The 27,113-nt window shown below is 63.5% G+C and overlaps 3 protein-coding genes across 4 annotated transcripts; 1 reads left to right on the forward strand and 2 right to left on the reverse strand.

Annotated features, from left to right (window-relative positions):
- Positions 1-919: 919 nt before the first annotated feature.
- Positions 920-8,169, reverse strand: CHRD (chordin). The gene is made up of 22 exons (XM_066556645.1): positions 8,072-8,169; positions 7,421-7,547; positions 6,892-7,029; positions 6,698-6,815; positions 5,726-5,822; positions 5,480-5,621; positions 5,268-5,408; positions 4,684-4,766; positions 4,448-4,595; positions 4,244-4,350; positions 4,043-4,159; positions 3,799-3,955; positions 3,467-3,708; positions 3,267-3,380; positions 2,841-3,053; positions 2,665-2,758; positions 2,504-2,560; positions 2,305-2,408; positions 2,074-2,176; positions 1,817-1,971; positions 1,562-1,655; positions 920-1,399 (listed from the first exon to the last, which is right to left on the reverse strand). The coding sequence occupies exons 1-22, from the start codon at positions 8,099-8,101 to the stop codon at positions 1,332-1,334; spliced, it is 2,649 nt and encodes an 882-aa protein (XP_066412742.1). The 5' UTR covers positions 8,102-8,169; the 3' UTR covers positions 920-1,331.
- Positions 8,170-16,049: 7,880 nt separating this feature from the next.
- Positions 16,050-18,106, forward strand: THPO (thrombopoietin). The gene is made up of 5 exons (XM_066556945.1): positions 16,050-16,129; positions 16,913-17,040; positions 17,123-17,209; positions 17,415-17,579; positions 17,678-18,106. Exons 1-5 carry the CDS (start codon positions 16,090-16,092, stop codon positions 17,858-17,860), a joined length of 603 nt encoding a protein of 200 aa, XP_066413042.1. The 5' UTR covers positions 16,050-16,089; the 3' UTR covers positions 17,861-18,106.
- Positions 18,107-18,373: 267 nt separating this feature from the next.
- Positions 18,374-20,795, reverse strand: POLR2H (RNA polymerase II, I and III subunit H). 2 transcript variants are annotated; one of them, XM_066556693.1, is made up of 5 exons: positions 20,671-20,795; positions 20,214-20,297; positions 19,428-19,521; positions 18,994-19,077; positions 18,374-18,873 (listed from the first exon to the last, which is right to left on the reverse strand). In XM_066556693.1, the coding sequence occupies exons 1-5, from the start codon at positions 20,741-20,743 to the stop codon at positions 18,756-18,758; spliced, it is 453 nt and encodes a 150-aa protein (XP_066412790.1). In that variant the 5' UTR covers positions 20,744-20,795; the 3' UTR covers positions 18,374-18,755. The 2 variants fall into 2 exon arrangements, with proteins under 2 accessions (XP_066412790.1, XP_066412791.1); XM_066556694.1 differs by lacking the exons at positions 18,994-19,077; positions 19,428-19,521.
- Between the last annotated feature and the right edge of the window lie 6,318 nt (positions 20,796-27,113).

A 27,113-nucleotide genomic window follows, 5' to 3' on the forward strand; every position in this document is an offset into this window, starting at 1 on the left:
CACAGGTGATGCCACCCTGCTGGCACAGGTGCCTGCATGGCTGTGGGTGCATGCAGGGCAGGACACCCAGCTTAGCATGCAGGGCTCTGTCCCAGCCCAGTGTGCCCCAGTGCCATCCTTCTATTGCTCTACTGTTACTCCAGTCTAGCCTAGGGTCACCCTGAGTGCAGCCCCAGTATAGGCTGACTCTGTCCCACTACAGAGTTGTGGTTGTGCCACCATCCCTTACTGCTACCCCAGTAGAGCCCAGTGTTACTTTCCCTACAGCTCTGGCACTGTTCCAGTATAGCTCTGACTGTCCCAGTCATCCCAGTGTGTACCAGCACAGTACAAATGGCCCCAGAGATCCCTCAGACCTCCACATTAGGGATCAAAGGGCAGGTGGCAGCATTGGGTCTCCCATGGGCACCATGAGGCCCTAGACCAGTGCAGCTGTACTGGGGTCACCGGGGTTGTGCTGCCCCAGAGCACGCACAGGGGTCTGCCCTGCACAGCCATGGGTGTCTGTGCCCAGCCCTGGGCACGCAGCTGGTTATGGGTGCTGCAGGACAAGGGCCTCTATGGGTAGCAGCTGGATTGGGGCCCCAGGCTGGGCTCTTTTTGCCACCGTGGAGCTGTGAGGAGCAGTCCTGGCTGTCCCTGTGCTAGCAGGCACCATTGCCAAGCACTGTGTTGGCAGCCTCCACCGTGGGCAGAGGTTGGCATCGTGGCTCCAGCTGTGGGCACTGTACACTGCTCTGGTCTTCTCCAGTGCCAACCTACAGCCTATGGGGGGGTCCTCATCCTGGCATTGGCTTTCACACCCCATATCCCCAAATATACATCCCCAACCCCAGCAATGCCAAGGCCTGCAAGTCCCCCATGGGATGTGAGGGCACAGCCCCGTGCCTGCTGCTGCTAGGAAGAGACAGGAACCAGGTGGGCAATAGCTCTGGTTTTAATAAATACATCTTGACCTCCATCCACTGGCACCATAAATTATGTGAGAAACCCGGCTGAGACAGGGTGGGTGCAGCAAACAGGGGCCAGAAGGACTTTACACTATGTACAACACGGGCACGATGCCCACCGGCCAGGGGGGCTTGGAGTGGCAGGGCAGCAGGTGCCCCAACCTCCACAAGCCTGGCCACTGCCCTCTGCACAAGGGCAGGGCAGTCCTGGCATTGCAGTCGTGCTGAGATGGGGTGGCCAGGCTGGGGGCCAGGCCATGTGCACCCCACTCTGCTCCTCTGTGCCCCCCACCCTGCACGGGCAGGGGTAGTGAGCAGTGGGACCCCCAGTGCCACCCAGCGTCACCGCGTGCATGCCCTGCTCTGGGCAGCAGTCACTGCTCAGTGGCTCCGTGACTCCACCTTGGCATCCTGGACCTTCTCCCGTGCGTCTGAGGGGGCATCAAGGGCTGAGGGAGGGGAAGTGTAGCTGAGAGATGGGCACAGGGGGTGCCAGCAGGGCACTTGGGTTGGTTGTGCCAGCCCTGGCTCAGCACCAAGGAGACTGGGAGGTGCAGGGGGTGCCACAGAGTGTTTGGGCAGTGGTGCCTGTGTGTGAGCACTGCACTCACCACGGCACTTGGCACAGCAGGGATTGTCCCTCGTGGCAGGGCTGGCACAGGCGGATGGGGGGCACTCCTGGCGCTGGCAGTGCGTCTCCCCCGACTGGGGAGCAGAAAGAGGGGCTGAGCACCAGGGTGGGGGCACAGCAGCTCCTCAGGGTGCACTGGGTGTCTGAGCTGCTCTCCCACCATTCCCAAAGCTCTGGGGACTGGCACAGTGGCGCCTTCCCTTCCCCCAGAGCTGCCCTAGGCTGGCACACTCACCACACACCAGCACAGGATACACTTCATTTCCCCAAAGGGGGGCACAGACGGGTGCCAGCTCTCGTTGTTGAGGTACCAGCGACGGCCGAAGCGGCACGCCCGCGGTGCGTCTGCCTGCATGGAGTCAGCCAGCTCCGGGACACTCCTCTCTGGGGCTGCAGGAGAGGCCACTGGGAGGATGCCCACCTGTGGCATTGCCAATGGGGCACACAGGAGCTATGCAGGGAGAATGGAGGGCAGGAGAGGGGTGCAGGTACCTGGGCACTGCTTGCAGCAGTCAGAGGGGTTGGCGCGCACGGGGTTGGCACAGGTGAGCCGTGGGCACTGCACCTTCTCGCAGTGCACTTCACCTGTGGTGCCCTGCAGGGAGGGCACAGGGCAGTCAGCTCCCCATGCCCTGGTCTGAGCCTCAGCTACAGTTCCTGGGAACTGAGAGCCCCCATAGGTGCCAGACCTGGCTGGGAAGCAAGTCTGGAACCCACACCCACCTTGCAGGTACAAATGGCACATTTGATGAGGCCAAACGGGGGCACGACAGGGTGCCAGCGAGTGCCAGAGCCTCTCCATGTCTTGTCACCATCGAAGTAGCAGCCTGGAAGAGGAAGAAGAAGAAGAAGAGGAAGTCACAGCCCTTGTGACTCAGCCTTTGCAGAGCTGCCCCCTCAGCCCATGCACACAAGGACTCACCCTCGCTACTGTCCCGTGCCCTCTCCAGCTTCAGCTCCTCCTGCTCCGTCTTCTTCTCTACAAGGGAGAGGAAGGCCATGAGGGGGTGCACATGGCAAAGTCTCTGAAAGGGACCTCCACTTTGTTTCCACAAGGAGCCCCCCAGCCCACCCCCCAGGTACCTTCACAGATGGGGCAGCAGAGCTCTTCAGGGTGCACCTGGTGGGTACAGTTGAGGGGCTGGCACAAGATGGGGTCACAGATCACTGTGCGCTTCTGGAGACAGCAGAGGTGGGGCTCATTAGAGAGGGGCATTACTGATGGGTGCTGCCCCTTCAGCACAACCCCCAGCTTGTACCTGGCAGCTGCAGATAGAGCACTTCTTGTCATAGTCAGGTGCCCAGCGGGTGCCATGTGCCCGGTGCTGACCCTCAAAGAAGCAGGAGTTGGGGTCCTTCTTCAGTTGCTCCAGGTCCCTGGTCTTGGTGCTCTCAGAGAGCTCAGCCTGCTCCAGGGACTCCCCTGGGGCCAGGCGGGTCCCTCCTGCATGGCACTGGTTGGGAATGTGCACCTGGAGGGAGCAATGAGCAGGAGGTCACTTCCCATGCCGATGCCTGCCTGCCTTCCATGGTCAGGCTGGTGAAGGAACCACCCATGACCACAAAACACATCAGGACCTGGTGACAGAGTGATCCTGTTCCCTTCCACCCTGCTCCAGGCAGTGCCACCCCGCCACAGGCAGCAGTGGGGGTGGGCAGGGTGCCCTGCCCTGATGAGGACCTACCCGTCCCCGCATCTCCCCATTGGGGTGAGCTTTGGTGCTGACTTGCAGAAAAGCAGTGCCCTGGGCCAGGTGCTGCAGCAGGTCGGCATCCAGGTCCTTCACCACGCCCTGAGCCTGTCGTGGCGAGAGGGGCACCAGGGTGGGGATAAGGTCTGGCCCAGCCCCTGCTGTGTGGTGCCCTGAGCGGGTGCCCACCTCACCTCAGTGCTGTAGAAGCCCTTGAGCAGGCGCTTGTGCTGGTGGGGGCGGGTGCCCATCTCCCCCAGCTCAGCCACACCGTGGATGTGGGCGCTGACAGTGCCATCGCTCGGCCGTCCCAGCCCCGCCACCGAGATCTCGTAGTGCAGGTGGCAGTGCTCATCCAGCGAGAGCCAGGCATGCCCCCCAGCACCGCTGGGCACTGGGGGGGACACCAGCTGCCCTGCCAGCGCCACGGGCATCTCTGTGCACAGACAGGGACCGTGGCAGGGTGTGGTGCTGTGTGGGAGGGCTGCCCCACTGCCCCCGTTACCACCCCACGTGTCCCTGGTACCTGTGTAGCGGGCGAGCAGTCCACTGTAGGGCAGGGAGATGATTTGGCCTCGCAGCTCACCCTCTGCCCAGTCTTTGGTGGCCACGTTGAGGAAGAGTTCATTTTGTAGAAGCATGTGGGCATCACGGGCGCTGGGGCTCTGCCAGGCACCCCAGGCCTGCCACCAGTGGGAGACCATGCAGGTTGGGACAGGGACGCACCCAAAGTCCCCACGCCATCCCTCCCAGCATCAGCCAGTGCTCACCAGCCCATCCTTGTAGCTGGGTGTCATGTCAAACAGGATGTTCCTCTTGCTTTTCCGTCGGGGTTTGGTCTCCAGTGTGATGCCCACCACCTCACTGGCAGTGCCCACCACCTGCACCTGTGAGTGGGGTGCCAAAGGGCAGTGTCAGGGTGGCAGATACACCTGGGAGCCTCGAGAGGGAAATGGGTGCCCACCACTCACCTGGTACTCCAGGGTGCCATTCTCATGCAGCGCCAGTTTGGCTGAGCCCACAGCCCCAGTCTTGGTTGGCAGCAAAGCGTCCGCTCCGCATAGCACACTTTGGATGGCTTCAGCCCGGGGAGAGAGGCACAAGGGTGGGTGAGATTGGCATGAGGGTAAGCACAGCAATCCCCCTGCCCCCCAGCGTGCCTGCCCTGTGCTCACTGTCACAGCTGCGGCGGGTGGTGATGGTGCCAGCCAGCTGGCGTGCGTGCCGGCCCTCCGTCTCAGCCATGATGCGGAGCTGCCCCTGCACCAGCCACTGCAGCTCCTGGGCAGGCAGGTCACTCAGCACCTCTGCAAAGTCGGGGTCCTGGCAGGGGGGGTAGAGTTCCTTGGATCAGCCCTGGTGCTCTGGGCACTGGGGCTGCCAGGGCCTCTGGGGGATGAAAACACTTTACCTCCACAGTGATGTTGGCATGGACCTCGCGTAGTGTCTGGCCCTGGTGCAGGATGCGGACCCTCAGCGGGACCCACGGGGATTCTGAACATGGCAGAGGGGAGTGGACCCACTGGACCAGGGGTCTGCAACCACTTCAAACCTACACCTCTGTGCCTACCACCTCCAAACCCCTGGCACTTTCTTGCCAGTTGCCTGCCCCTGTGTGCCTGGGCCCTCATCATTCCCTCTGGCATGCCCTAAATCCTTGCAAACCCACATTGCAAACCTATCCTTCTTGCACAATGGCTCTCACACCCCATATTCTCTGCAGCATCCTCAGCCCCCCCACACAGGTGCACACCATCCTCTCCCCACCAGGTGCACCCCAAATCACACAACACACTCTATGCACACCTCACCCTCCACCCCACCCAACACACAGCCCCTAAACCCACCCTGAGCCCCACACCCAGCCCAGCCACCCATCCTAACCCCACAGATGCTGACCCATGCATCTTGAGCCACAGACATGCCATGCACTCCTTCAGGTCTACACAGCCCCCTCTGGGCAGTGCCTCCCTCCCCTTCCCTGCCCACCCTCACCCCTTGCTCCAGGCTCCAGCAGTCCCCGGGCCATGAGGATGAAGTGCAGGTTGTTCTCTGTGTCACTCAGTGTCAGCATGGCCATGGCCCCAACACCCAAGTGCAAGGGGTTCGACGAGGTCAGGATGGCACCGAATGTCTCTGTGCAGGGACAGGGGCATGAGGGACATTCTGATGGCACCAGTGGGTGTGCATGCAGTGGCTGGACTCACCTGCAAAGAGTGCCCGGTGCTTGAGGATGTGCCCATGGACCTCTCCGGTGGGCTGTGCCCGGGTGATGAGGGACACACGGAGCTGTTCCCGCCGCAGCAGCTGGACGTTGGCTTTGGACACCGTCCTCCACATTCCACAGAGCTGTGGGTGAGGGATGGAAGGGCTGGGCGGTGGCTGGGGGGCACCACAAGCCCAGCAGGGGTCGGAAGGGGCACCGTGCCCCCTGCCCTCTCAGCCCCTCTCACCATGCCATCCTCGGGGGCAGCGCTCTTCTGCACGGGGTGTTCGAACAGCACGTTACCCTCGGGGTCACTGAAACGCACCCGGCTCGGCCGCCCCAGCCTGCGAGCACCCGGGGGGTGAACAAGGGCCACATACTGCCCTTCCCCTCCCCTCACTCAGCATCGGGCACAGGGGTGTGTCAGGGAGGGCACACGGGGGTCACCGGGGGCTTGGGGGGGGCAGGAGAAGGAAGACATTCTCCTGGGGTGCCGAGTGCTAGGCTCTGCCCGCCCATTCCACGACTAGCCCAACACTGCTGTCCTGCCAAATGCCAGCTTGGCATGGATTCTCTGGGCTCCCCTATCCTGGAGCGGGGTTTAACTGGCACAAAGCAGGATGAGGGTCTCTGCCGGGAAAGGCACCATGGCAGGACCCGCTGGGAGCTGAGTGTTCAGGCTGTAAATAAGGAGCATTTTCGGCTCTGCTTGGCTCCCCCTGTCAGAGCTGGAAATTAGTCACCACTTTACTATGCAAAGGGGCCTGGAAGCGAGGAAGAGCAGAAGAAACTGGAGCGGGAAGGAGGGAGGGAGAGGAGAGGCTCTGCTGCTGGCGGGCATCCGGGGAGGGCATGGGGAACCCTGGCAGCAGTGCCAAGGCACTGCCCCCGGCAGAGCCTGCAGGGTGGCACAGCAGTTCTGCCAGCTGCACCCACGGGAGCCCTGGAACTGTTCCTGTTTGTTTCCAGTCCAGATCTGGAGGCAAATGGGTGAGGCTGGGCCGACACTGTGGGTGTGCCGAAATTCTGGCTGCTGACCTAGGCTGGAGCCCAGCATGCTGCCCCCCCTTCTCCAAATTTCTCACTCTGTCTGTGCAAGGCTGTGGCACCATAGGGGGATATCGGAAAGGAAACTGAGGCACAAGCATGGTTGCATTCCCTTTTTTCCAGAGAGCTGCCAGCTGTGCCAGGCTGGGCAGGGGACGGGGGCAGGACTCACCGCTCGTAGCTGATGGAGAAGAGCAGGGAGGAACGCAGCAGGGTGAAGCGAGCCTTGGCCACGGCGCTGGATGTGGGGTGCCACGGCTCTGGGCCGCTCGTCAGCAGGGCCACAAACTCTGGGGAGGAGATGCTGCTGCTGAGGGGGAGCGTGGGGGGTGCCCCACTCTGCTGCTGTCAGGGTGGGCGGCTCACCTGTGCGGGCATCATCGCGAGCCAGGCCCTCAGAGCTGAGGTAGGAGCGGTCATTGTAGGGCTTGTCCAGGTCATCCTCCTTCTCCTGGAAGTACTCCAAGGTGTCAAACCGAAGTGCAGGGCTCTTCTCTTGTGGGCCTGGCAAGGTTGGCATGGGGTGGACACAGGAGGAGATCATCACACCAGGCTGCTTGTGCCCAAGAGCTTGGGGTGGGGACAATAATAAATCGCCCCTCTTGAGACAGACCAAGATGTGCCCTGTGAATCACTGTGGGGCTCTTAGCTGAGGAGTGCTGTGCACAGGCACGTGGACAGGCAGGGCATTTAGCCCTGTGTGCCTCCCCTGCACTCCTTTCAGGTTGTTCCCATCAGGGCTTTCCCCTGCCCATCATATCATGGGCACTGGTGACTTTCATAACAAATTGACCAGCCCTTTTCAGAGGAGTGTGCAATGCCCCATTTCCCAGGCCAGCGGGGATCCTGGGGGGCTGGTGGGGGCTCCCTGCAGAGAAGCACCCACTCTCCTCACCTTTGGGGCAGGTGTGACAGCAGTGTCCCGGCAGAAGCGTGGCCCGGGGACAGGCAGGCACGGGGCAGTCCTGCTTCATGTTCTTGCAGTTCACTTTCCCCACGGGCTTCCCCCGGTGGTTCCTCTGCTGTGGGGGGCCAAGAAGACTCCAGAGGAGCCGTGCCAAGGTGTGCCAGGCCATTTCTAGGTGTGCCAAGTCGTGCCCTCCCAACACAGGATGGCTTCCCCCATCTTTTTCCATCTGGAGCCTGGACACCTTGCAGAGTCCCCAGATGCCTGTACAGCAGCCAAACCAGGGCCCCCTCCCCGCAGCCCCCAGCCTCCTGACCAGCTGTGCGTGGCCCCGCCAGCCCCGGCCTCGGGGAGCTGCTCGGAGGGAGGGAGGGAGGGAGGAAGGGGGCCGGAGGCCATCCCCGAGGAGGGGGAGGAAGAATGAAGCCTGATCCTTTAAACCCCCCTTCTCCTCCCCCCTGCCGCGGGGGAGGACATCCAGGTGTCCGGCTGGCTGAAGGGATCCCGCTTCCCTCTTCCATGGGAATGAGAGGAGTGTATTGAACAGAGGGGTCGAACTCTCTCCTTGCCAGCCCCCTCCCCAGCCAGGCGGGGTCCTGGGGGGGTCTCTCAGGGAACGGGGTGTGTGGGGGCACTCACCGGCTCGCAGTGACAGATAACGCAGCGCATCACCCCGAAGGGCTCCCCCAGGTCCGGGTGCCACGTCTCCTCCAGAGCATAGAAGTGCCCCCCGAAGGCGCAGCCTGCGGACACCCCCCACCACCCACCGCCGTCCCCAGTCACCTCCGGGCCGCGGGCACCCCCCTGCCGCAGCCCCGGACCGGCCGGCACCGCCCCGCCGCCCGCCGCGCTGCCGGTGCCGGTCCCAGTGCCGGTCCCGGCCAGCCGGGGGACCCGGGGCGGAACGCGGGGTGCCAGAGGAGGGGGGTGCAGGCACGCCATGCACGGACGGGGGTGCGGGTGGCAGGAAGGGGGTGCCCGACGCGGGATGCGTGACGGGGGGTGCGGCAGCGGCTCGTACGGGACCGGGAGTGCGCGGAGCGGGGGAAGGAAGGGTGGAGGGCAGGGGGCTCCTACCTGCCGCCCCGCCGGGGGGCAGCGGCTCCGCGTCGGGCCGGATGGGCAGGGCGAGCTTGGGGCGGGCGGCGCGGCCGGGCAGGGGCCGGAGCGGGAGCAGGGCGAGCAGCAGCAGCGCAGCGGCGCGCATGGTGCCGGCCGGCCGGGGCGGGCGGACCGGGACCGGAGGCGGCGGCGGGGAGGGGGGGCCGGGCGCTGCCGGGCGCTGCCGCCGCCTCTGCCCGGCTGCCGGCTCCGGCTCCGCTTTATAGGCGGCGGCATGGGCAAGCGGGAGCTGCGAGCCCTGTGCAAACAAAGGCCCCGCTAATGAGGCGCAGGCAGCGGCCGGCCGGGGGGGGATGCGCCCCCCGCCGCGCTCCGACCCCCCCACATATCCCCGGGCCCCGGCCCCGCCGCCCCCGCCTGGCACGGGACGTCCTGTCCTGTCCTGTCCTGTCCTGCGGCACCCGGGGCACGCCGCTGCCCTGCCAGGCAGGGGGTACCCCGCACTCGGGGTGTCCTGGGGACCCCCTTCCCATTCATTGCTCCCCCTCTCCCCGGGCATGCGGTTCCCCAGCGTGCAGAGCATCCTTACTCACATGCCAGCCCCAGGGCATGGGGAATCCTGAGGGATGGAGGCTGGAACTAGATCATGTTTATGATCCTTTGCAACCCAGAGCAGTCTATGATACGATTGTATGATATAACCTCCCTCAGAGCATCGGGCACCCTCAGATTCTGGGCATCCTGGGGACATCCCCTCCCAGTTCACACCCCTCTGGGATATAAGGCACTGTGGAGACACCACCACCACTGTCCACACCCCTTCCACAGAGCCTGGGGTGTTCCTCAGCACTGGACATCCCAGGTATGCCCCCACTCACATTCCCCTCTTCAAGGGTATGAGCCCCACAGGAGTCTCCTCATCCCGATAAACCCCCTTGGGAATAAAGCATTTGCAGGGCACACCCATTCAATGCCAGTCTCCTCAGTCTGTGCAATCTTCCCAGCATGGGGCATCTCCTGGGCACAGAGCATCCTGGAGCCCCCACAACCATACAGTCCACCTTCAGTCATGAGCTCTTCCAGGGCTCATTGCCCACCTCCTCAGGCATGAGACATCCTGGGGACTGCTCCATGCACTCAGTCCCCTCCCAGGCCCCTTGGCACCCCAGCACACAGGGCACTGCAAGGCTCTGTCCATCTGCTGTTCCCCTGACCCCAGCCCTTCCTCCATCCACTCAGCACCCCTGAGCATGGGCTCCCAAAACAGCCAGCCCCCTCTCACAATCCACACTGCTCTCTGCAAAGGCACAGCCAACACCCTCCAGCTTGTGCCTTCCACATTCCTAAATTTCTCCAGCTGTTGCCCACCCTGGGCAGAGCAATGCTCCAGAATGGGACCCTGGACTCCTGCCCACCAGTGACAGGAGCTGCAGGGGAACAGGAGCTTGAGTTCCCTTGTCCAGGGAGGGAAGGGGCATCTGGAGGGGGGATGCTGTGAGAGCAGCACCCAGCACCTGCCCCATTCTTCACCCACACCTGGGCTGGTAAGTGTGGCAGAGGTTGGCAGTGAGTAGGCACCATGGAAAAACTTGGGGAAAGCATCATCCATCTGGGGAAACTGAGGCATGAATTTAGGGGAGGGGGAGCCTATGAGGAGTGGGAGCGCTTTGTGTCACCCATGTCCCTGCTGCCACCCCCGCCGAGAGTGGCAGGGAGAGGCTGAGGGTGGTGGGTGCGTGGCAGGCGGGCGCCCGGCAGGGGGAAGGCGGGTGGGGAGGGGAGGAGGGGGAAGCGCGGGGCTGCCAAAATCAACTCCGGGCGGTGCAAACACCCGGCCAGCTGCGCGGTGTAGCTAGGGAAACACGGCACAGCTGGAGCACAACAGGCCCCTGCCTCCCCAGAAAGCTCCTCCTGGGCCTCCCCGCAGCCCAGCGAGCAGCTGGGGGGGCTGCAGCCCACCGCCCCCCGCCCCAGAGCCAGCATGAGGTTGCCCATCCCCGGCTTATCTATGGCTGCCCCATCCCATTCCCTGCCCTGGTCTGGCACAGTCTCCATGCAGCGGGACACCTCTCCCGGGGAGGGCAGTGGGACGGGGGCTCGGCCCTGCCGGGACCTGGCCCGTGGCAGGAGCTGCAGACGGCAGCGAGGAGTAGCTGGGCTTACCCCAGCAGGACATCCCGCTGGCATCACCAGGGCTGGGACACTGCCAGCACCTCGGGCATCCCCCGGGCATGGCTGTCCTGACACCCTGCTGCTTGTAAGGAGCAGCGACCATGGCTGGCAGCCTGGCACCCCTTGGCCCTGTGCCCTCCCCGCCGTCCCCAGCGGTGTCACTGACCTGTCCCCTCTCCTCTTTCCCGATGTCCTCGCTGGCTGGGGCTCCAGCGACGCGGAGGGCAGGGAAGGGTTGGGGTCTGTGTGGCTGTGCCAGCGTCGCTGCGCGATGCCCGCTGCGGCACAGCAGCGGCTCTGGGCACGGCGGGACGGGAGCGGGGCTGAGCGGGGAGGAGGCGGGCGATGGCTCCCAGCTGTCCCGCCGATGCCAGGAATCCGGTGCTGGCTCTGTGCACCCAGAGCTCGTCACAGTCTCCTGGCTCGTCTGCGGGACACGGGGAAGAGACGAGGGAAGCTCCCTCCCCTTTCCCGGGGAAAGGAAAGAGAGACGGGGAACCCGCCTGGCTGCAGCCCCTCGGCACGGGGGAATCCGAGGCACGGGATGGCAGCGTGAGGGAGAGAGGGGCCGCAGGCACTGCCAGGCTGGGAGCAGGGTGCTATGGTGGCATGGGGCCTGTCAGGTCAGGAGGGTGCTGGGCATCCCCACCCAGGGAGGGGACATGGCTGCTGCAGTGGGGGCAGTGGGCAGGGAGGAAATGGATGCTCCAGCTGTGCCTGGGCTTCCCTCACCCACAGCCTGGGCTGCCCTGGAAATGCCAAGGGGTGCCCTCATCAATAGGCAGAGGTGGCATGGCAGAGCCTTGGGGGTCCCTGTGCTTTTGGAGAGGGGATGGTGCCAGCCAAGGGAGAGGGTCCCGGTCCCAGCAGCTGCTTCCCAGTGCCCACACATGTGTGTGAGGAGCAGTGCCCTGCACAAAGGCACCTCTGAGGCTCCAGAGCTGGGCCTGGCACTGGCACATCCCCAGCGGGGCTGCCAGCTGCAGGCAGCTGGAGCTGCACCACGATGGAGACAGCTGGCCATGGGCAGCCTCAGGCCGGGCACCTTCACCCCTCCACCACCTCTCCCCAGGGCAGGCACTGTCTTGTCCCCGGTGGGGCGGTGATGGTCCCATGGGATGTCTCCTGTCCCAGCGAAGTACAGGTGGGGTGCCCCAATGGTGCCTTAGAGAACAGCCTGTAGTTCTGCAGGGGCTTGGTGGGCATGTGCCCTGCTCAGTGGTGAGGGTCCTGTGGAGTATTCCAGAGGATCTTGGTGGCAGGGCTGTGCCATGCCTGGCATGGGGGTGTCTCAGCAGGCCCTCACCCTGCTCTGCCCTCAGCAGCTCCCATTGTCTGCCCTCATTAGCTGCTGCCTGCTCGCAGCTTTGAACATGAGCCCGGCTCAGGGCGACAGGAAGGAGCCTCTGCTCCCCAGGGATGGGGTCGTGGTGAAACTGCATGCCATGGGCCCCCCTTCTCACAGCCTCCCACTGCCTTCTGGGCATCCCAGCACTGCCTCCAGGCCTAAGCCTGATGACAGGAAGGCATGTGGGGCACCCCCTCTCTCCAAAAAGAGCCCCCCTCGAGTGCCCCGCCCCATTGTGGGATGCAGAGAGCAGTCAGCCTCCCCAAAGCTTTGTGCCGAGCGTGGCTTGTGCCGTGTCTAATCCCCCCGGCCTCACACACACGCGGTGGGGCGGGGGGGGCTGTCGTAATGGGTGGAAATATCTCATAATTCATGTTGGACACAGGGATTACAGCCGTTCCGGCAATATTTGCACAACTGGTAGGCGACTTGCAGGGCTGGGCCATCCCAGACGAAGGCCAGGAGGGTCTGGGGATGGAGGGAGTTTTGGGGGTGGTAGGTATGGAAGGAGGATGCAATTTTGGGGCAGTGGAGTGGGGGAAGTTGGCTATTTTCTGTCTGTGAACACATGGAATTTATTACAGAGGGTGCGTGGCTGACTTGGTGGGAATGGCTGGGGCTCTCGCCTTCATCTCATCCTGCTGTGGTGGCCAGGGCTCGGGGAGCAGAACAGAAACCCCAAAACAGTCTCATCAGCCATGCCAAACAGACCCTGGCAGTGTTCCTGAACAAGATACCTGCTCTGAGTGCCTGGTCAACTCCACAGAGCTCCCTGCTCATAGGAGTGCCCAAAGGTGTCCCCCTGACCCCAAATGTCCCCTCCTCAAGGGCTTTGCAGGGTGACCCCAGCAGGAGGAAGACGGGGGGCATGTGGGGCATGTGGGGGCCTTGTTTGGCATGGGGATTAGCAAACTCCCAGAAGCGATGGTGGTCTCCCCCCTCCCCACCGGACATGCAGGCAAATATTTGTGCCCAGACTTCGCAGGACAGCGAGAAGGAATTTCATTCTTGCGCCCACCTGCGGCTCGGCTGCCTGGCATTAACCCCTTCTCCTCTCCATGGGATGGAGGCGGAGGGATGAGGTGCCCTCCCAGCACAGTCCATGTGCCCCATTGGAGTGGGAAGCTTGGCTGAGAAGCAGGAGGGTAGAGGAGGCACAGGGGAATCGCCCCAGATGCCAGCAGAGCCACTGGCATTAGGTGCCCTTGTCCAAGGCAAGGAAGGTTTGCCCATGGACATGCCCTGGGCAACACCGAGGGCTTTGTGCCGGGATGCTGGGCAGCATGTGGCTTGCTGAAAATTGGGAAAGGTAAAAACCCTGCCATCCTTCACTCCCGAGCTGCTGCACCCCGACCAAGGTGCCCCTTGCGGGTCCGTTTACCCGGCAGCGTGGGTGTTCTCCTGGGACGGCTGTCTGGGAGTTGCGCGGGGAGCAGGATTTGCCCACGGATGTTTATTGGAAATTTGCATATGTAGCAAAAATGCCCGGAGGGTCCAGGAGGGACCCTGCTCCCGGGGACTGCCCGTGCTCGGGAAGGGGCAGCCCGGGTCGAGGGTCCCCCGCTGCCTGGCACCCGTAGAGCCCCGCTGTGCTCCTTTCCCTGGCCCCGGAGCCAGCTGCGGCCTGAGCAAACGGGGCTGTTTGCTCACGCCGGGATTAGCCGCTCTCTTTGTTCCTTTGACTTTCTCTTTCCTTTATGCCAGACCCTTTTATGGGGGCTTCAAAGGGGGCTAGGACCCCCCGCCCTGTCCTTGGAAGGCCAGGTTTGCTTCCCATGCTAGCACTGACATCCTGGGGGTGCCCACCGAGCACATCTGGGTGGCCTGCGGTGACAGCAGCTGTGCCACCGAACCACAGTCTCCCCCCCACTCCGGCGTATTCCTCCTCTTCCCCCCCCCTTTCCCTGACTCCAGGCACCTCCTGCTGTCTTCAGCACCTTGGCAAAGTGGGTGCGAACGGCTGTCCCTGCAGCGGGATTCCCAGCACTTTGCACCCTGTAAGGAGAGGTGGGAATCTTGGCACCGGGATCCGGCCAGCTGTGCAGCCCCGCAGCCCCCGCCTGGCTTCCTGTCCCCTGCCCGAGCCCGGGCTGCCTGCCGGAGCCCCCGTGTCCCTCTGGGGTCCCTGTGCCTCACTTACTGCCCCCATACTCTCTCCCTCTGCAGCACGCCACACCTGTGGGATCGGGCTGGGGCCAGAAGTGAGAGCTCTCCCCTACAAACTCCTCTGCCCCCCTGGCATGGGCAGCAAAAGCTGGCATTGCCCTTTCCAGCAGAGGAATACCAGGCTGCCCACGGGCACAGGCTCATGCTGCTTGCCAGCTTCTGGCATTGTTGTAAAGAATATTTTGGAGTAAAGGGACTATTGTGGGCACCTTAGGCTGACCGTGGGGGTCCATTAGACCTCCAGTTTCCAGTTGCTCTCCAGTTTCCTCCGGTGGGTTTGTTCGCCTAATCAAGAAGGAATGCAGGGCACGGCCGCTCTCTAGCCTGGCATCGCCAGTGACTTTGCACCCAGGGAGGGACAGGGAATGCACATGGTGTGGGCATGGCAGGGACTGGCATGGGGACGGCGGCGGGCCCGAGGCCAGCGCTGGCAGAGGGGCTGAGGGTGCTGACGGGCGTGATTGCGGCCGTGATTGCAGCTTGTCACGTCCGCAGGACGGCCACGGCCGTGTGGGGGAAGCCTGGAGGAGTTTGACCCCGGTGCTCGCGGGTCCCTTTCCTGCCAGATGTGCCCAGGTGAGCCGGCGCTGCCACTCTCGACCCTGCTGGACCCCCCAGCCAGGCGCCCTGCAAGGTGGGCTCTTGTGGGCTGAGCAAGGCACGGGGCAGGTGGAGCGGGGCACGGTGTTTACTTTAACTGCTGTCACCCGGCCAGGCGCTGCCGGGAACTGCTGTCCCTGGGGACAGGGCTGGGAACGTGCGAGAGAGAGAGCCGGGGTGTGAGAAGGAAACGCAGGCGCTGCAGGGAGACAGGAGCGGAGGATGTGTGCTGGGAGGGGGGTGTTCCCCAAAGGGAAGCCGTGGGGGGCTGCCGGGGTGGAGGCTTATCTGAGCACAGGCCTGACGCATGTCGCATGTCGGGGTGAGGGTGCACGTGGTGGTGTGTACCCGTGAGCAGTACAGGGACACACACATACACATGGGCATGGGGATGTGCACCCCCTGCCAGAGTGCCCAGCAAGAGCTGACTTTGCCAGGGAATGTCACAGCCATGCCAGGGCATGGTGCTGAACAGGCCCCTGTGCTTCTCCTACCCAGGCAGGTGGCATCTGTGGGTGCCTCACCCTGCCCAGTCCCAACCAAGACCCCTGTGAAACAGCCCTGGGGCCATGCACTAGCTATGACGCCTGTGATCATAGCCCTCCCCAGCCCAGAGGGATCCCATGAACCACAGCCATCCCAGGAGTCTCCAGCTCCCTGAGTCACCTCTGGTGGATGCAGGGGTCAGAGCATGACTTTGTTTGAGGGTCAACAGGGATGGGGTCTAACAGGGTAAAAGTTACCGTGGATGAAGTCCACCTCTGGGAGAAGGTCACCAGGATTTTAGTCCAGCTCTGGGGTGGCTTTTGTACCTGGCTGCCACAGCCAGGAGCAGGACTTCATTAGGGCTGATAATCCCGGGGCTGTCCAGTGCAGGATCACTGACACCATCTCTTCTGCAGGTGCCAGGGCTACCCTCTACCCCTGGACAGGCCCAGCTGAGGCACTGAGGTGCTGGCCACTGAGCGCTCAGGCCCGGGGCCAGGTGAGCAGCCACGGAGGGCGCCCAGGGACGCCCTTCCCGTGCCCCGAGCCAAGGGAGGAAGCGGCCGGAGGCAGGAAGCCTTTCCCCGGGCCCGGGGCCCCCGCTGCGATTTTGCTGGAAGGTCAGGGCGACACAACAGGAAATCGTGCTGCCTCGGCGGGGCGGCCAGGCCGGAGGCGCGGAGCCGCGCCGAGCTGTCCCGGGGCCGCCGCTGGCTCCGGCCCTCCGTCCCGGCCGGGCGGCCCGCGGGGAACCCGCGCCACCGCTGCCCTCCATGGAAGGGGGACGGGAGCCAGGGAGCAGCCGCCGGCCCCAGGGTGGAAGATGCAGGGCCGAAGCCCCCAGCCGAGCATGGAGCTGAACAGTGAGTGTGTGGCTAAAGGGGGGACCGGGTGCAGAGGAAGGGACTGTGGGTACTGTGGCCCCACAGCCAGAGCGTCCCCTGAACGATGAGTCCCACAGCTGGGCACCAAACCCCAAGGGTGGCTCTGGGCTAGTTGGACCTGGCCAGTGCCAGCCTGTGAGGACAAGCAAGCATCTCTCCATGCCCATCGTAGGTAAACAGGCTGCACTGAGGATTTTTGGTGTAGTGCCAGGGCAGGCAGCGAGGCAGGCAGGAGGCTGCAGAGAGGGTGTGGAGAAGCTGGCAGGGTGGGCAGTTGCTGGGCACAGTGGTGTGCAGTGGCACTGGGGAAGGCGGAGCCATCAGGGGAACACTCAGCCAGGGCAGCAGCCAGGAGAAGATGTTCCCTGTGGGACACTGCAGGCTGGGATTCCCCGAAGTGCACATGACGCCTGGAACTGCTCTTGGCAGGGATCCGGAGGGCTGGCCCTGGTCTGCACAGGGAGTACAGCCCTGCTTCCCTGCCTGGAGCGCGGCCGAAAAACCTGGCAGACGTGGCTGTGCGGCCCCTTGGCACACACCACCGGCACGGAAAGCGCGGCCTCCCCCGTGAGCACCGGCACCCCTCGCTGGCTGACCGGAGAGCAGCACCGGGCCCTCCTCAGCCTCTCACACCGCCCCCTGCACCCCCTCCGCGGGGCCGTCGGGACCACCAAAGGGCTGGGGAGAGGACTGCAGGTGGCTCTGGGCTGGCACTGCCCAGGGAGGCTGGCACAATGCACAAGGCAACCCTATCTCCTCCAGGACTGCTCCTCCTCACATCCTTCCTCCTGCACGTGAAAGAGGACCGTGCCAGCCCAACACGGCTGGTCTGTGACAGCAGACTTATCCAGAAGTACATCGTGGAGGCCAAGGACATGGAAAAGAGAGTGGTGAGGATAGAGTCCCCACAAAACCCAAGACCAGGGACATGCACAGTTCCTGGCACCTCACTTTGATGTTTCTCCTCACCAGGGCCAGTGCCAGGCCCTGCCTGCACTCAGGTGCCCTGCAGTGCTGCCCTTGGTGGACTTCACTTTCCAGCAGTGGAAATCCAAATCGGTGAGAGGGGCTGGGAGGAGGGTGCTGGCACTGGTGTGCCAGCAGGACTGGAGAAGGAACCTTGGGTTGGCGGAAGCACCAGAAATGCTGAACAAAATGCTTGTAGGCATATCTGGTGGCACAGGGAGGGTAGAGGACTCCATCCAGACCTAAGGTGAGCACAGAAAGCAACAAGGCCCTGGGGGGTCACTGTCTGCTCCCCCAGAACGAGACCAAGCGGCGGGAGATCCTGTGTGACCTGGCCCTGCTGCTGGGTGCTGCAGCAGGGGCCCAGGGCCAGGTGAGCGACGAGTGCGGGGCCAGGCAGCTGAGCCAGCTTTACCGACACGCCAACTCCTTCTTCCTGCTCCTGCAGACCTTCAGCTGGGAGGTGAGACCTCCCCACACGAGCCAGACCACCCCAGCACAGGTGCCAGCTGGGCTGGGTTGGGTGAAGCGGTGTTTGTCACCCCTCTGTCCCACTCTCAGGCAGGACACTGGGAGCCGAGCTGCTCCCCACACTCCATGGAGCAGACCCACGTCTCCAGCATTTTCCTCACCTACCGGCAGCTGGTACAGGGCAAGCTGCGCTTCTTCTTCTACGACCTGGCCACGGTCTCATGCAAGCAAGGACAGGGGGACAGCAGAGACCCTCCATGTGGGGCCCAATGAGGCTGCACACAGGGTTCAACCACAAAGCAATGCTGGAGCAATCCTGCAGGACACTAAGCTGTGCTCTGGGTGCCCAGGAAGATGCCCAGAGGGAAGGGGTTGGCACCTGCTCCTCAAGTCTTCACAACTGTGCAATGCGTGGAGGCAAACAGTGACACTCACATGCCAGCAGGCACAGGCCCTGCTCCCAGCTGGGCAGGCACCTCTACTGTGAATGCTTTTTGATTAAAGAGCTATTTTTCTAAAGAGTTGTGTGTGTCCTTGTGCCTGGGGCAGAAGTCAGCTCCTCTGGGACATGCTCCCAGTTCTGCCCAGGGCCCGCTCTCAGCCATGGCAGCTGCCAGTGCTGCAGGATCCCCCAGCATGGCCTGAGCTTCCACTCCTCCTCTCTGCACCCACCTGCTGCAGGTTTGGACTCCCCATCCTTTGGGAAGTGGCAGGGTCCCCCCTTAGCCCCTGTGCAGGTATATCCACTCCCTGCCAGCCTTGTCTCTCAGCAAGCAGAGCCAGGTGTACAAAACATCCCAGTTTAATCAAACCCAAGGCAGCCTGCCTCAGGATGGCTCCTGAGCGAATGGTCCCCAGAGGGAGGCAGGCAGCTGTCCCAGACTGGTTGCTCCTGGACAGTGCCAGGGCTGTTGAGCACAGGTGAAGGTGAGGAGATGCCATCAGGCAAGACTGGAGCAGCCAGCATGGTGTCCACTCAGATGTCAGGCACCTCTCTCCTCACAAACAGAGATGTGGATCCCAGCAGGAGTCAGAAGACACTGGGATGAGGAGGGGGACTGCCCCTGCCTCCTCAGCTCTGAAGAGGCTGGGCAGCATGGATGCTGGAGCAGAATGTGGGCTCTCAGGGCTCCAGCTGGATGTCTGGGGGGCAGCCCATGGAGGTGTGCTAGAAGGCCAACTTCTTCATCAGCAGGTAAACACGAGAGTCCACCTCAAACCCGTGCAGGTTGTTTGCGTCTCCCTGCAGGCGCATGAGCAGCCCCCCATAGGACACATAGGCAGAGCTGAGGTGGGAGGAGAGCAGTAGTGAGAGCAGGGAATCCCATGGAGAGCCGAGCCCAGATCCCAGAGCTCCCCACCCCACCCCACCCAGGGCACTGTGTCCTCCCTCTCGAGGCACTCACAGGCGCGTGGCCGCCTCCGTGGAGGTCTCGTCCCCCTCGATCCGGTACACCTTGCCGTACATCACGTACTCAAACTGGTCTGCCCTGCAACAGCACAGCCTCAGGTCAGCAAGGAATCAAACCTGGCCGTTCCCCCAGCTCAGTGTCCTCTGGGAGAAAGTACCTCCCAGTTACAGAGTCAGTTAGACTGGAAAACACCTCTCAGATCATCAAGTCCAACCTGCAACTGAACACCAGTTCATGGCACGAGTGCCACATGCAGCCTTTCCTTAAACAATTCTAGGGATGGTGACTCCACCATCCTCCTGGACAGCCATTCCAATGTTTAACCACCCCCTCCATGAAGAAATTCCTCTTAGTGTCCAGCCTGAAACATCCAGTCTCAGCACTGCACTGTGTCCCTGTCTCCCACCCATCCCAGCTGTGCCCTGTACCTGGAGGGCCGGTCATCCGTGGGGTTGTACTCGCCGTCGTCCAGGGTACCGTCCTCATACAGGGTGCTGGCGATGACCAGGCGGAATTTGTCCCCTGTGAGGAAGCCAGAGCAGCATTGAGAAGGTCAGAGCACAATGAGAGCAGCAGCACACACAGCCAGAACTCAGGGGGGGCAAAGGGCCACCCTGGCAGGGGGTGCTGAACAAACTCTGTCCCTGCTGCCAGTTCTCCAACAGGACTGTGGGGAATGTGTGAAAGGTCACACTGGATCCTGTGTGTCCTTGTTGCCTACATCATGGAGGAAACCAGAGCCACAGGGACACCACTGCTGGGGTTTTCAGGGGACACAAGAAGATATTTACTTATATCCCCAAGAGAGCTTCGCTGGACCCTTGGGCAGGTACATGAGCCCCATGCAGCATCAGCTTCAGCCCTTCTGTGTTTCATAAAGGGTAATATTCTCTTTTTCACACATTCTGTGTATTTAGCTGCAGAAGTTAATTTCAGGAGTTCTCCCTTAAAGCCAGGTTACCACCAGCTGAAGCAGCTTCCCTAGACAGCATCTGTGGGGAAAGGGACAGAGGTGACCCAAATGACAGGGAGGTGAAGCAGAAACCCAGCTCAGCCTCAGTACCCTGAGAGTGCCCTGAGCCTCCTGTCACCTGGGGACAACCCAGGGGCACAAGGAAGCCTGAGGCAGCTTATTCCTTGATCACAGCAATTCCCGACTCTACCCCCTCTAACCTCGCCCACCCAAGCCGACACCGGCTGTGCCGATGGCTCACCGAGATCCACGGGATAGATCTGGATGTTCACGTCCAGGATGAGATCCATCTTGAAGGACTCGCTCTCGCAGTGCAGGCGCGACACTGGAGAGAGCAACAGAGTCAGGGACAAGGACAGAGAAGATTCGCGAGGGCTGGGTGGGAACAGGGTCATCTTCCCTCCTCAGGCTGGGTGGGAACAGGGTCATCTTCCCACCCCAGGCTGGCACCGGAGCCGTTTTCGGTGGGATGGATGCCAGAGCCCGGCAGCCGACGGAGGTGTGCACAGGCAGGGAGAGGAACACGGTGGTAGAGGAATGCACGCCACAGGGCCCGCGGGCTGGGGGCGGCACAGCAGCCGGGCGGGGGAAGCCCCGGGGAAGGGGGGCGCTCCCGGGGCCGCCAACACGCGGAGGGACCAGCGCCGGCGGGAGGGGCAGACGGGGGACCAGGAGAAGCGGGCCGGGGCCGCACTCACCGCGGTCGAACTTCTTCCCCTCAGGGTCGATGTCCTTCACGTCGAAGATGTCCTCGAAGAGGATCCCGGCCATGACAGCGGCTCCGCTCCCGGCGCCGCTCCCGCCAGGCGCGCAGTGATGACGTAACCGCACCGCCACGGCCGGGCGGAAGTGGCTTCACGGTGGGCGGGACCCGTCCCCGCCAGGCCCGGCGGGAGCGCGCGCCGTGCCCGTGTCCCCGGCCGCGCGCGCGGCCGGCAGGGGGCGCCGCCAGGCCGCGGATGGAGCCGCGCGCAAGGCCCCGCCCCCGGCACCGAGCGGGCACCGCAGCGCCCCCGCGCGGCGGGAACCGGGACTCCCGGGAGCGGTCTGGGGGGTATCGGGAGGGGTCCGGGGGGTCCCGGGAGGGGTCAGGGGTGTCCTGAGTGAGGTCAGGGATGTCCCCGGGGCAGTCAGGGATGTCCCGAGTGGGGTCCGGGATGTCCCGGGAGGGGTTCGGGGAGTCCCGGGAGGTGTCAGAGATGTCCCGCGGGGCCCTTGCAGCCCGTGTCCCACCCTCCCCGCAGGGACAGAGGGGCTTCACCCGCGCTCCCCGATGGCAGCTGGACATCGGTGTGATGAGCTGCGCGGACTCAGCCAGCGATGGGTCTCGGGGCTGCCGCTCCCACCGGCTTCTTCCTCCTCGCCCGCCAGCCACGGCGGGAAGGGACGTGTGACCGCGTCCCCCGTGTCCTGCCGGTGAACCGTGAGGGGAGCAGGGGAGTCTGGCACGGCCGGGGGCTGCTCGCACGTTGGGCGCCACGGGGTGCTCCGTGCTTGGCATGCGGTCGGGAGCTGCCGGTGCGGGTTCAAGAGTTCAGCCCTGTCCGCCGCGTTCCCCGAATGCCACCCCCAGCCCGCCTGAGCGAATTCCTCCCTGCCTCAGGAGAGGCCGGGCAGCGGGGACCCTGCGCCTCGTTTGTGCCGCCAGTGCCCGCCCGGATGTGGCACAAGGAAGGCTGGTGGAGCCGGCAGGTGTCCCCTCCCTGTGCGATGGGGACTGCGGAGGGCGGGTGGCACGGCGCTGTGTGTGAGTCACATGCCACCATCTCCCTGGGGACCACCAGGTCGTGAGCGGGGACATCTATGGCTCCCCGTGTGTGCCCCTATGCCTGCAGCGAGGTGGCTTTTCGACCAGACATTTCCAGGTCGTGGTCCGGGATGGCAACAGAGCCAGGTTGCCCCAGTATCCTCACTGAGAGGCCTGTCACAAGATGCCCGTGGTCCCCAGACACAGGTGTGACCTCTGCATGGCACATCCCCTCCGTGACACGGTGCCAGCGCATCCTCACGCATGCCTGGGGCGCAGGCAGCGGGACGAGGCAGGGGGTGACACGCAGCGGGGACACTGGCGTGAAGGGCGGTGCTGCTGCCAGGGGTCTGGGGATTCGTCGGGGAGCGTGGGCGGTTCACGGCGGGGTCACCCCGCGGCGGTGGCACTCAGCAGGGACAGTCTTAATGCGCTGGGACGGAACCTCGGCTCCTTCTAATCATCGCCTGGCTGGTGACTCCCCCAAGCCCCGCTGCCCCCTCCCCACTCTGTCCACCCTGGCTCGGGGAGGGGCAGGAACCTCCTCCTGCCAGAACGCGGTGACCACAGACAGGCTCCCCTCTGGTGCAAGGTGAGAGGTGTGGACCCTTGCCCAGATTCCTGAGCCCTCCCGGCATCCTGCATCCCGCGGGCCCGCTGGTTTGGGGGGCAGGACTGGGCTGGGGCAGGGGACCGGGACAGCCCTGAGCGAGGGGCTGCGGGGGACACCCGAGGCTGTGCAGGTTGCCAGGGGGTGGCAGCAGCACACCGAACATGGCAGGACAGCTCCGGGGTGTGCCGGAACGGAGGGAGTCCCAGCACAGCCAGGCTCACCAGTACGACCACTGAATGGTCAGGGTGCCGTCCTGGAGGGATGTGACCTGCTTGTTGGACACCAGCCGGCCGGAGCAGGGTGGTGTGGGGGCCAGGGCTGTTTTTCGGGGAGGTGTCCATGTGCCAGCCCCCCCTGTACTCAGGGATACCCATTGGGATCCTGATGTGATTCAGGCTAGAAGGCCATGGCAAAGCTGTGCCCCCTGCTTGGATGCTCTCAGGGCCACTGCAGGGTGACACAAAGGGCTAATCCCACTTGGCTGTGCCTGTCTGCCCCTGCTGAGACCTGGCACAGTCGGTACAGGCCAGCAGGCCGCTGGGGCTGTGCTAGGCAGCCAGCCAGGCAGCCCCAGGGGCGCTGTGCCCAGCGACCCTGCCAGCCTGCCCTGCCGTCTGCCTCCCCACACCTGAGCCCCCATCCTGGACAGGGTCATGGGCATGCAGCCACCTCCAGAGCCAGATGGGGAAGGGGGGATGGATTTCCAGATGCCCCACAGATGCCACAGGATCAGGGTGGCAGCAGGAGGCTGGCACAGCCCTGAACCTCCTGAGCTCTGGCTGTGTAGCAGGACCACGATGCCAAGAGCTGTCCTTGTCCCTAAGCCCTCTCCTTGGCCCCATGCCCATGCAACCCTTGGGGCAAGGTTGGCCGGGGGGTTGCTGGCCCTGGTGTAAATCTGGCCCAGGCTGGCAGAGGATTTTGCTTTCCCCTGCACTCCATGCCCATCTGCCCTGGCTGTGCCGTGTGCCGGCTGCTCCACTGACCCCGTGCCATGTGCCATGCCATGCCATGGCATGCTGTGCCATGGGAGTGTGGGTGGCCATGTGAGTGGCATGTGAGGGCCTCATGTACCCAGCTAACAGCAGCTCTGTGCAGATGGGCCTGGCAGAGGAGCTGGGGGGCTGGGGCCAGCACTGCCTTCGCTGCTGTTGCCCAGGGAGCGCCCGTTTGCCAGCCAGGTGCCTGGCGTCTCCTCCTTATCTGGGATTAAACAAACTCTCCTCAGATCCGCTGCCAGGTGCTGCCCCCGTGCCCGTGGGACCAGTCCTTCCCTACCCTGTGCCCCTCCATGCCTGCTGCCCTTCCTCCATGCTAGGAAGTACATGTGTTCCTGGGGTGAAGAACCCCCAAATACTGGACCTGGGCTGCCCTTGCTCTGGTGGTGCAGTAGCCCCTGGGGTCTCTGTGTGAGGCAGGCAGCAGCTCCAAAGCAGGGCACGGAGAGGGACCATCTCTGGCTCTGCCTTGGGGCATCCCCAAACCAAAACGGGACCTACACCTTGGCCAGGGAGGTGTGTGTGCCCCAGTGTGATGAATCCTGGCAGCAGCAGTGCTGTGGTGCCAAACTCCCCAGAGCAGGGCTACAGCCCCCTCCTTGTTGGCCGCTTGCTGTTATCTCCTGCCGATAAATTATACAACACAAACGCCTTTGAAAGGCAGCCAGGCCTCCATCCGGTGGGGCGGCCTTTGGGGGCCCCACATCAGCCATCGTGGGCTGCTGCCAGCTGCTTTCCCTGGGAGGGGGACAGCGACAGGGTTTGGGCACTGCCCTGGTGCTGGGGTGCTGGGGACGGGCTCACGGGCTGCAATACGGACCTGACAGCAAAGCAGAAGAGCAGAGGGGGTGCAAAAGCTGCCTGCACCCCATGGCCACACCTGCTGCCTCAAGTCTGCCTGCACTGCTGCCCGTGCCCTGGGCTGGACTCCTGGCTGGTGTGCCCACATCCTGGTGCCCAGTGTGGGTGTGGGGCTGAGGGCCGGCACTTCAGAGGGAGCACAATCCCTGTTATCCCTGTTATCCGCCGGCACAAAGGAGCCGAAGGGCCGCTGCCGTTGGGAAGCAAACAAGGGATTGGTGAGGCCAGGAAGGTGGGCAACGGCCTGCACCTGCCATGGTGGAATCCCTGCCCATCCCAGTGGGGCAAGGAGCAGGGAGGCACTGCCCCGTGCTGAGGAATGGGGGTCTCCCCTGCACCCCAGTGTTGGGAGCCAGGGCCACTGCTGTCGGCAGCCCCGGGCAGTGCTGCCAGCCCGTGTTGTGCACCCCTCTGCTCTCCCACCCCATGGGGTGCAGCAATGTGGCCTCTCCGGGTGCCCATCCCTGCACCCTGCTGGCTGAGTCCCCACCTGGGCTGGGGGTCAGGCAGGAAGAGATGAAGCCGAAATTAAGCTGTTAATGAGCCCGTCTGTCACCAGGCCACCAATTACCCGGGCTGGGAATGAGGAGATGATGGAGCATGTCTGGGGGAGGGGGGCAGGATGTCGGGGTCTCCAGCATGGAGGCAACTGGGGGGGTGTCACCATCTCTCTGCAACTTCTTCATCGCCACCCCAGGCACATCCTGTGGGGTGAGGGACAGAGGGGACCAAGGGGTGACCATGACATAACTATACCAGAAGCCCCAAGATATCAGGGAGGCGATTAGAACTTTCTTTCTCCTCACTGAGGAATTCAACCCCAGCCACTGTCCCTCACCAGCACAGGGGGTGTCACCAGTGTCACGAGCTGGCTGATCTCTGCAGTCAGAGCTTGAAGGGGGCCGTGCATACAGGGAGCAGAGTCAGTGACTGTACCCTGGGGATACTCACAGACCTCTGGGCTGCTCCTGGCCCCTGGGAAGGGGTACAGCAAAGAAGGGGGCTCACACCACCCCCTCCTGCTTCACCTTGCTCAGTTCTCTGTGGTGCATGGCAGAGGCCCCTGTCTCTGTCCCTGTCCCCAGCTGGGATGGGCCAGGGAGACCGAATTCCTCCGGGCTGGTGCTGATGTCAGTTTTTCCGTGGCACCTCTCGGAGCGGGGCCGGGTGCCTGTCCGGGCTGGCAGAGGGACAGGCCATCTCCCCAGCTGTCATCACAGCCGCCTGTCCCCATGACGGCCCTCAGCGGCACCCGGCCCCAGGAGGGACCTGGGGGCTGCTGGAGGCTGGTCTGAGAGTCTGCAGGAGCAAGCTCCTGCTCCTTCATGATGGAAAGGGCTCCGTGCTGGACACTGGCAAGGTCTGGCAGCTGCCTGCCATGCCCCTGCCAGACCCATCGAGCTGGAGGGTGGGCTGGGATGAAGGCCGTGGGATTTTGCTGGGTTCGGAATTAACTTAACAGCTTTGGAAGACAAACAGATTAGGGAGCTGCAGGGATCGGGGCGAGGATCAGCTAAATTGGAAACAGAGGCAGGCAGCAGATCCTGCACAAGCTCCACTGCCCCTACCCAAATCCCCATCCCTGCAGCCCAGGGTCCCTCTGTGGCACCTCACAGTCCCCTCCCATAACCAAGCTGATGGTGGGGCTGGTCGGGGGTGGCTCTTTCTTCCAGTCCGGGTCTTGGCCACACGTCAGCAGCCTCTGAGCATTGCTGCCTTCCCCTTCCCTTTCCCTGCCTGTCCCCTGCCTGCTCTCAGTGCCCCCTTTCCCCAGCACCCTGCATCCCCACTACATCCCAGCCATGTCCCCTCACACCTCTCCTCACATGCCATGAAGCCACAGTTCCGAAATAGGCGCTCCCAAAATAAGCTTCCTCCTTGAACTCCATAAATCTCAGCAAAGCACTGAGTCATGGGGTCAGTCCTGCAGTCCCCTTTGCTGGCAGGGTGCCCTGCCCCATCCCCACGTGTCCCTCCTGGCACCCCAGGAGGGTTTGGGGCCGTGTTGCTGCCCCGATAGTATCAGGTCCTGGGGGCAGCCCCACTCACTGGAGATCAGATCACAGTAATGAAAAACAGCTGGGCATGGGGGCTGGGAACAGGGAATAGAGGGGACAGCCCTGTCCCCCCTTCAGCAGCCAGGCACACTTCTGGGGACACTGGGCAGCATCAGACCAACAGGCTTCACTGCCCTTTTTAGGGTGACACCCCCATGGCAGGACACCCAGTGCTATTCATGACCTGAGCCTGGCAGCTCTCAGCCAGGTTTTGATGGCTCAGTGGGGAGAGAGTGCCTGGCCTGGGGGTCCCCGAGGAGGAGGGGGCCGTGGCAGGGAAGGCTGGATGCGGGCACAGTCAGTCTCCCGCTGCCGCGGCCCCCCCGGCGCCCCCGTCCCCCTCCCGCCCCCGCTTCCTGCGCAGGCGGCCCGGGGAGGCGATGAAAGCAGCCCCAGCAGATGTTTCTGGCTTGTTTTCATCTCATTAACTGTTTCCTCTTTTATTATGGGATAAATTATTAATTGTTCAGTGCGAGGAAGAAAGGAAAGAGAAATCCTGACGGAGAACCCGCAGGCTCCGGGGAGGGTAGCGGGCAGGAGTTGGCACAGCCTGGGGCAAGGAGAAGGCAGGGGGGATTTGGGATATCTAGGGTGGAGGCAGCCCCTTGCAGTGCCACCAACGCCCAGGTGTCCTCCCGAAAAATGGGGGCAATGTGGGGTGCAGGAGGTGCTCTGGGAGTGGGGCAGGGGCTGGCTGCTGGCACCTGGCCTCTGTCAGCAGCTGGGAAGGTAACCCAGACAGACAGGGCAAAAGGACAGACTGCCCACATGGGACCCCGACATCTGGGCACCAGACTTCAAACCCTCTGCCAGGACCCCCGATCCCTACTCCCCACGCTCTCTGTCCCCCGTGGTCTGAGAATGG

The sequence above is a fragment of the Molothrus aeneus genome, chromosome 10 (genome assembly GCF_037042795.1).
Source record: "Molothrus aeneus isolate 106 chromosome 10, BPBGC_Maene_1.0, whole genome shotgun sequence".
NCBI lineage: Eukaryota > Metazoa > Chordata > Aves > Passeriformes > Icteridae > Molothrus > Molothrus aeneus.

Coding starts and splice junctions, on each gene's coding strand:
- POLR2H (XM_066556693.1), bottom strand. CDS start 20,743: ATGGCCGGGATCCTCTTCGAGGACATCTTCGACGTGAAGGACATCGAC. Junction 19,078..19,427: donor ACGGATGACCGGCCCTCCAG/GTACAGGGCACA, acceptor GTGCTGTTGCAG/GGCAGACCAGTTTGAGTACG. Junction 18,874..18,993: donor ACGGAGGCGGCCACGCGCCT/GTGAGTGCCTCG, acceptor CTCCCACCTCAG/CTCTGCCTATGTGTCCTATG.
- CHRD (XM_066556645.1), bottom strand. CDS start 8,101: ATGCGCTGCGTTATCTGTCACTGCGAGCCG. Junction 5,823..6,697: donor TTCTCCATCAGCTACGAGCG/GTGAGTCCTGCC, acceptor GGGTGCTCGCAG/GCTGGGGCGGCCGAGCCGGG. Junction 2,759..2,840: donor GCTCTATCTGCAGCTGCCAG/GTACAAGCTGGG, acceptor TGCTGTCTCCAG/AAGCGCACAGTGATCTGTGA.
- THPO (XM_066556945.1), top strand. CDS start 16,090: ATGCAGGGCCGAAGCCCCCAGCCGAGCATGGAGCTGAACA. Junction 17,041..17,122: donor AGGACATGGAAAAGAGAGTG/GTGAGGATAGAG, acceptor TCTCCTCACCAG/GGCCAGTGCCAGGCCCTGCC. Junction 17,210..17,414: donor AGCAGTGGAAATCCAAATCG/GTGAGAGGGGCT, acceptor CTGCTCCCCCAG/AACGAGACCAAGCGGCGGGA.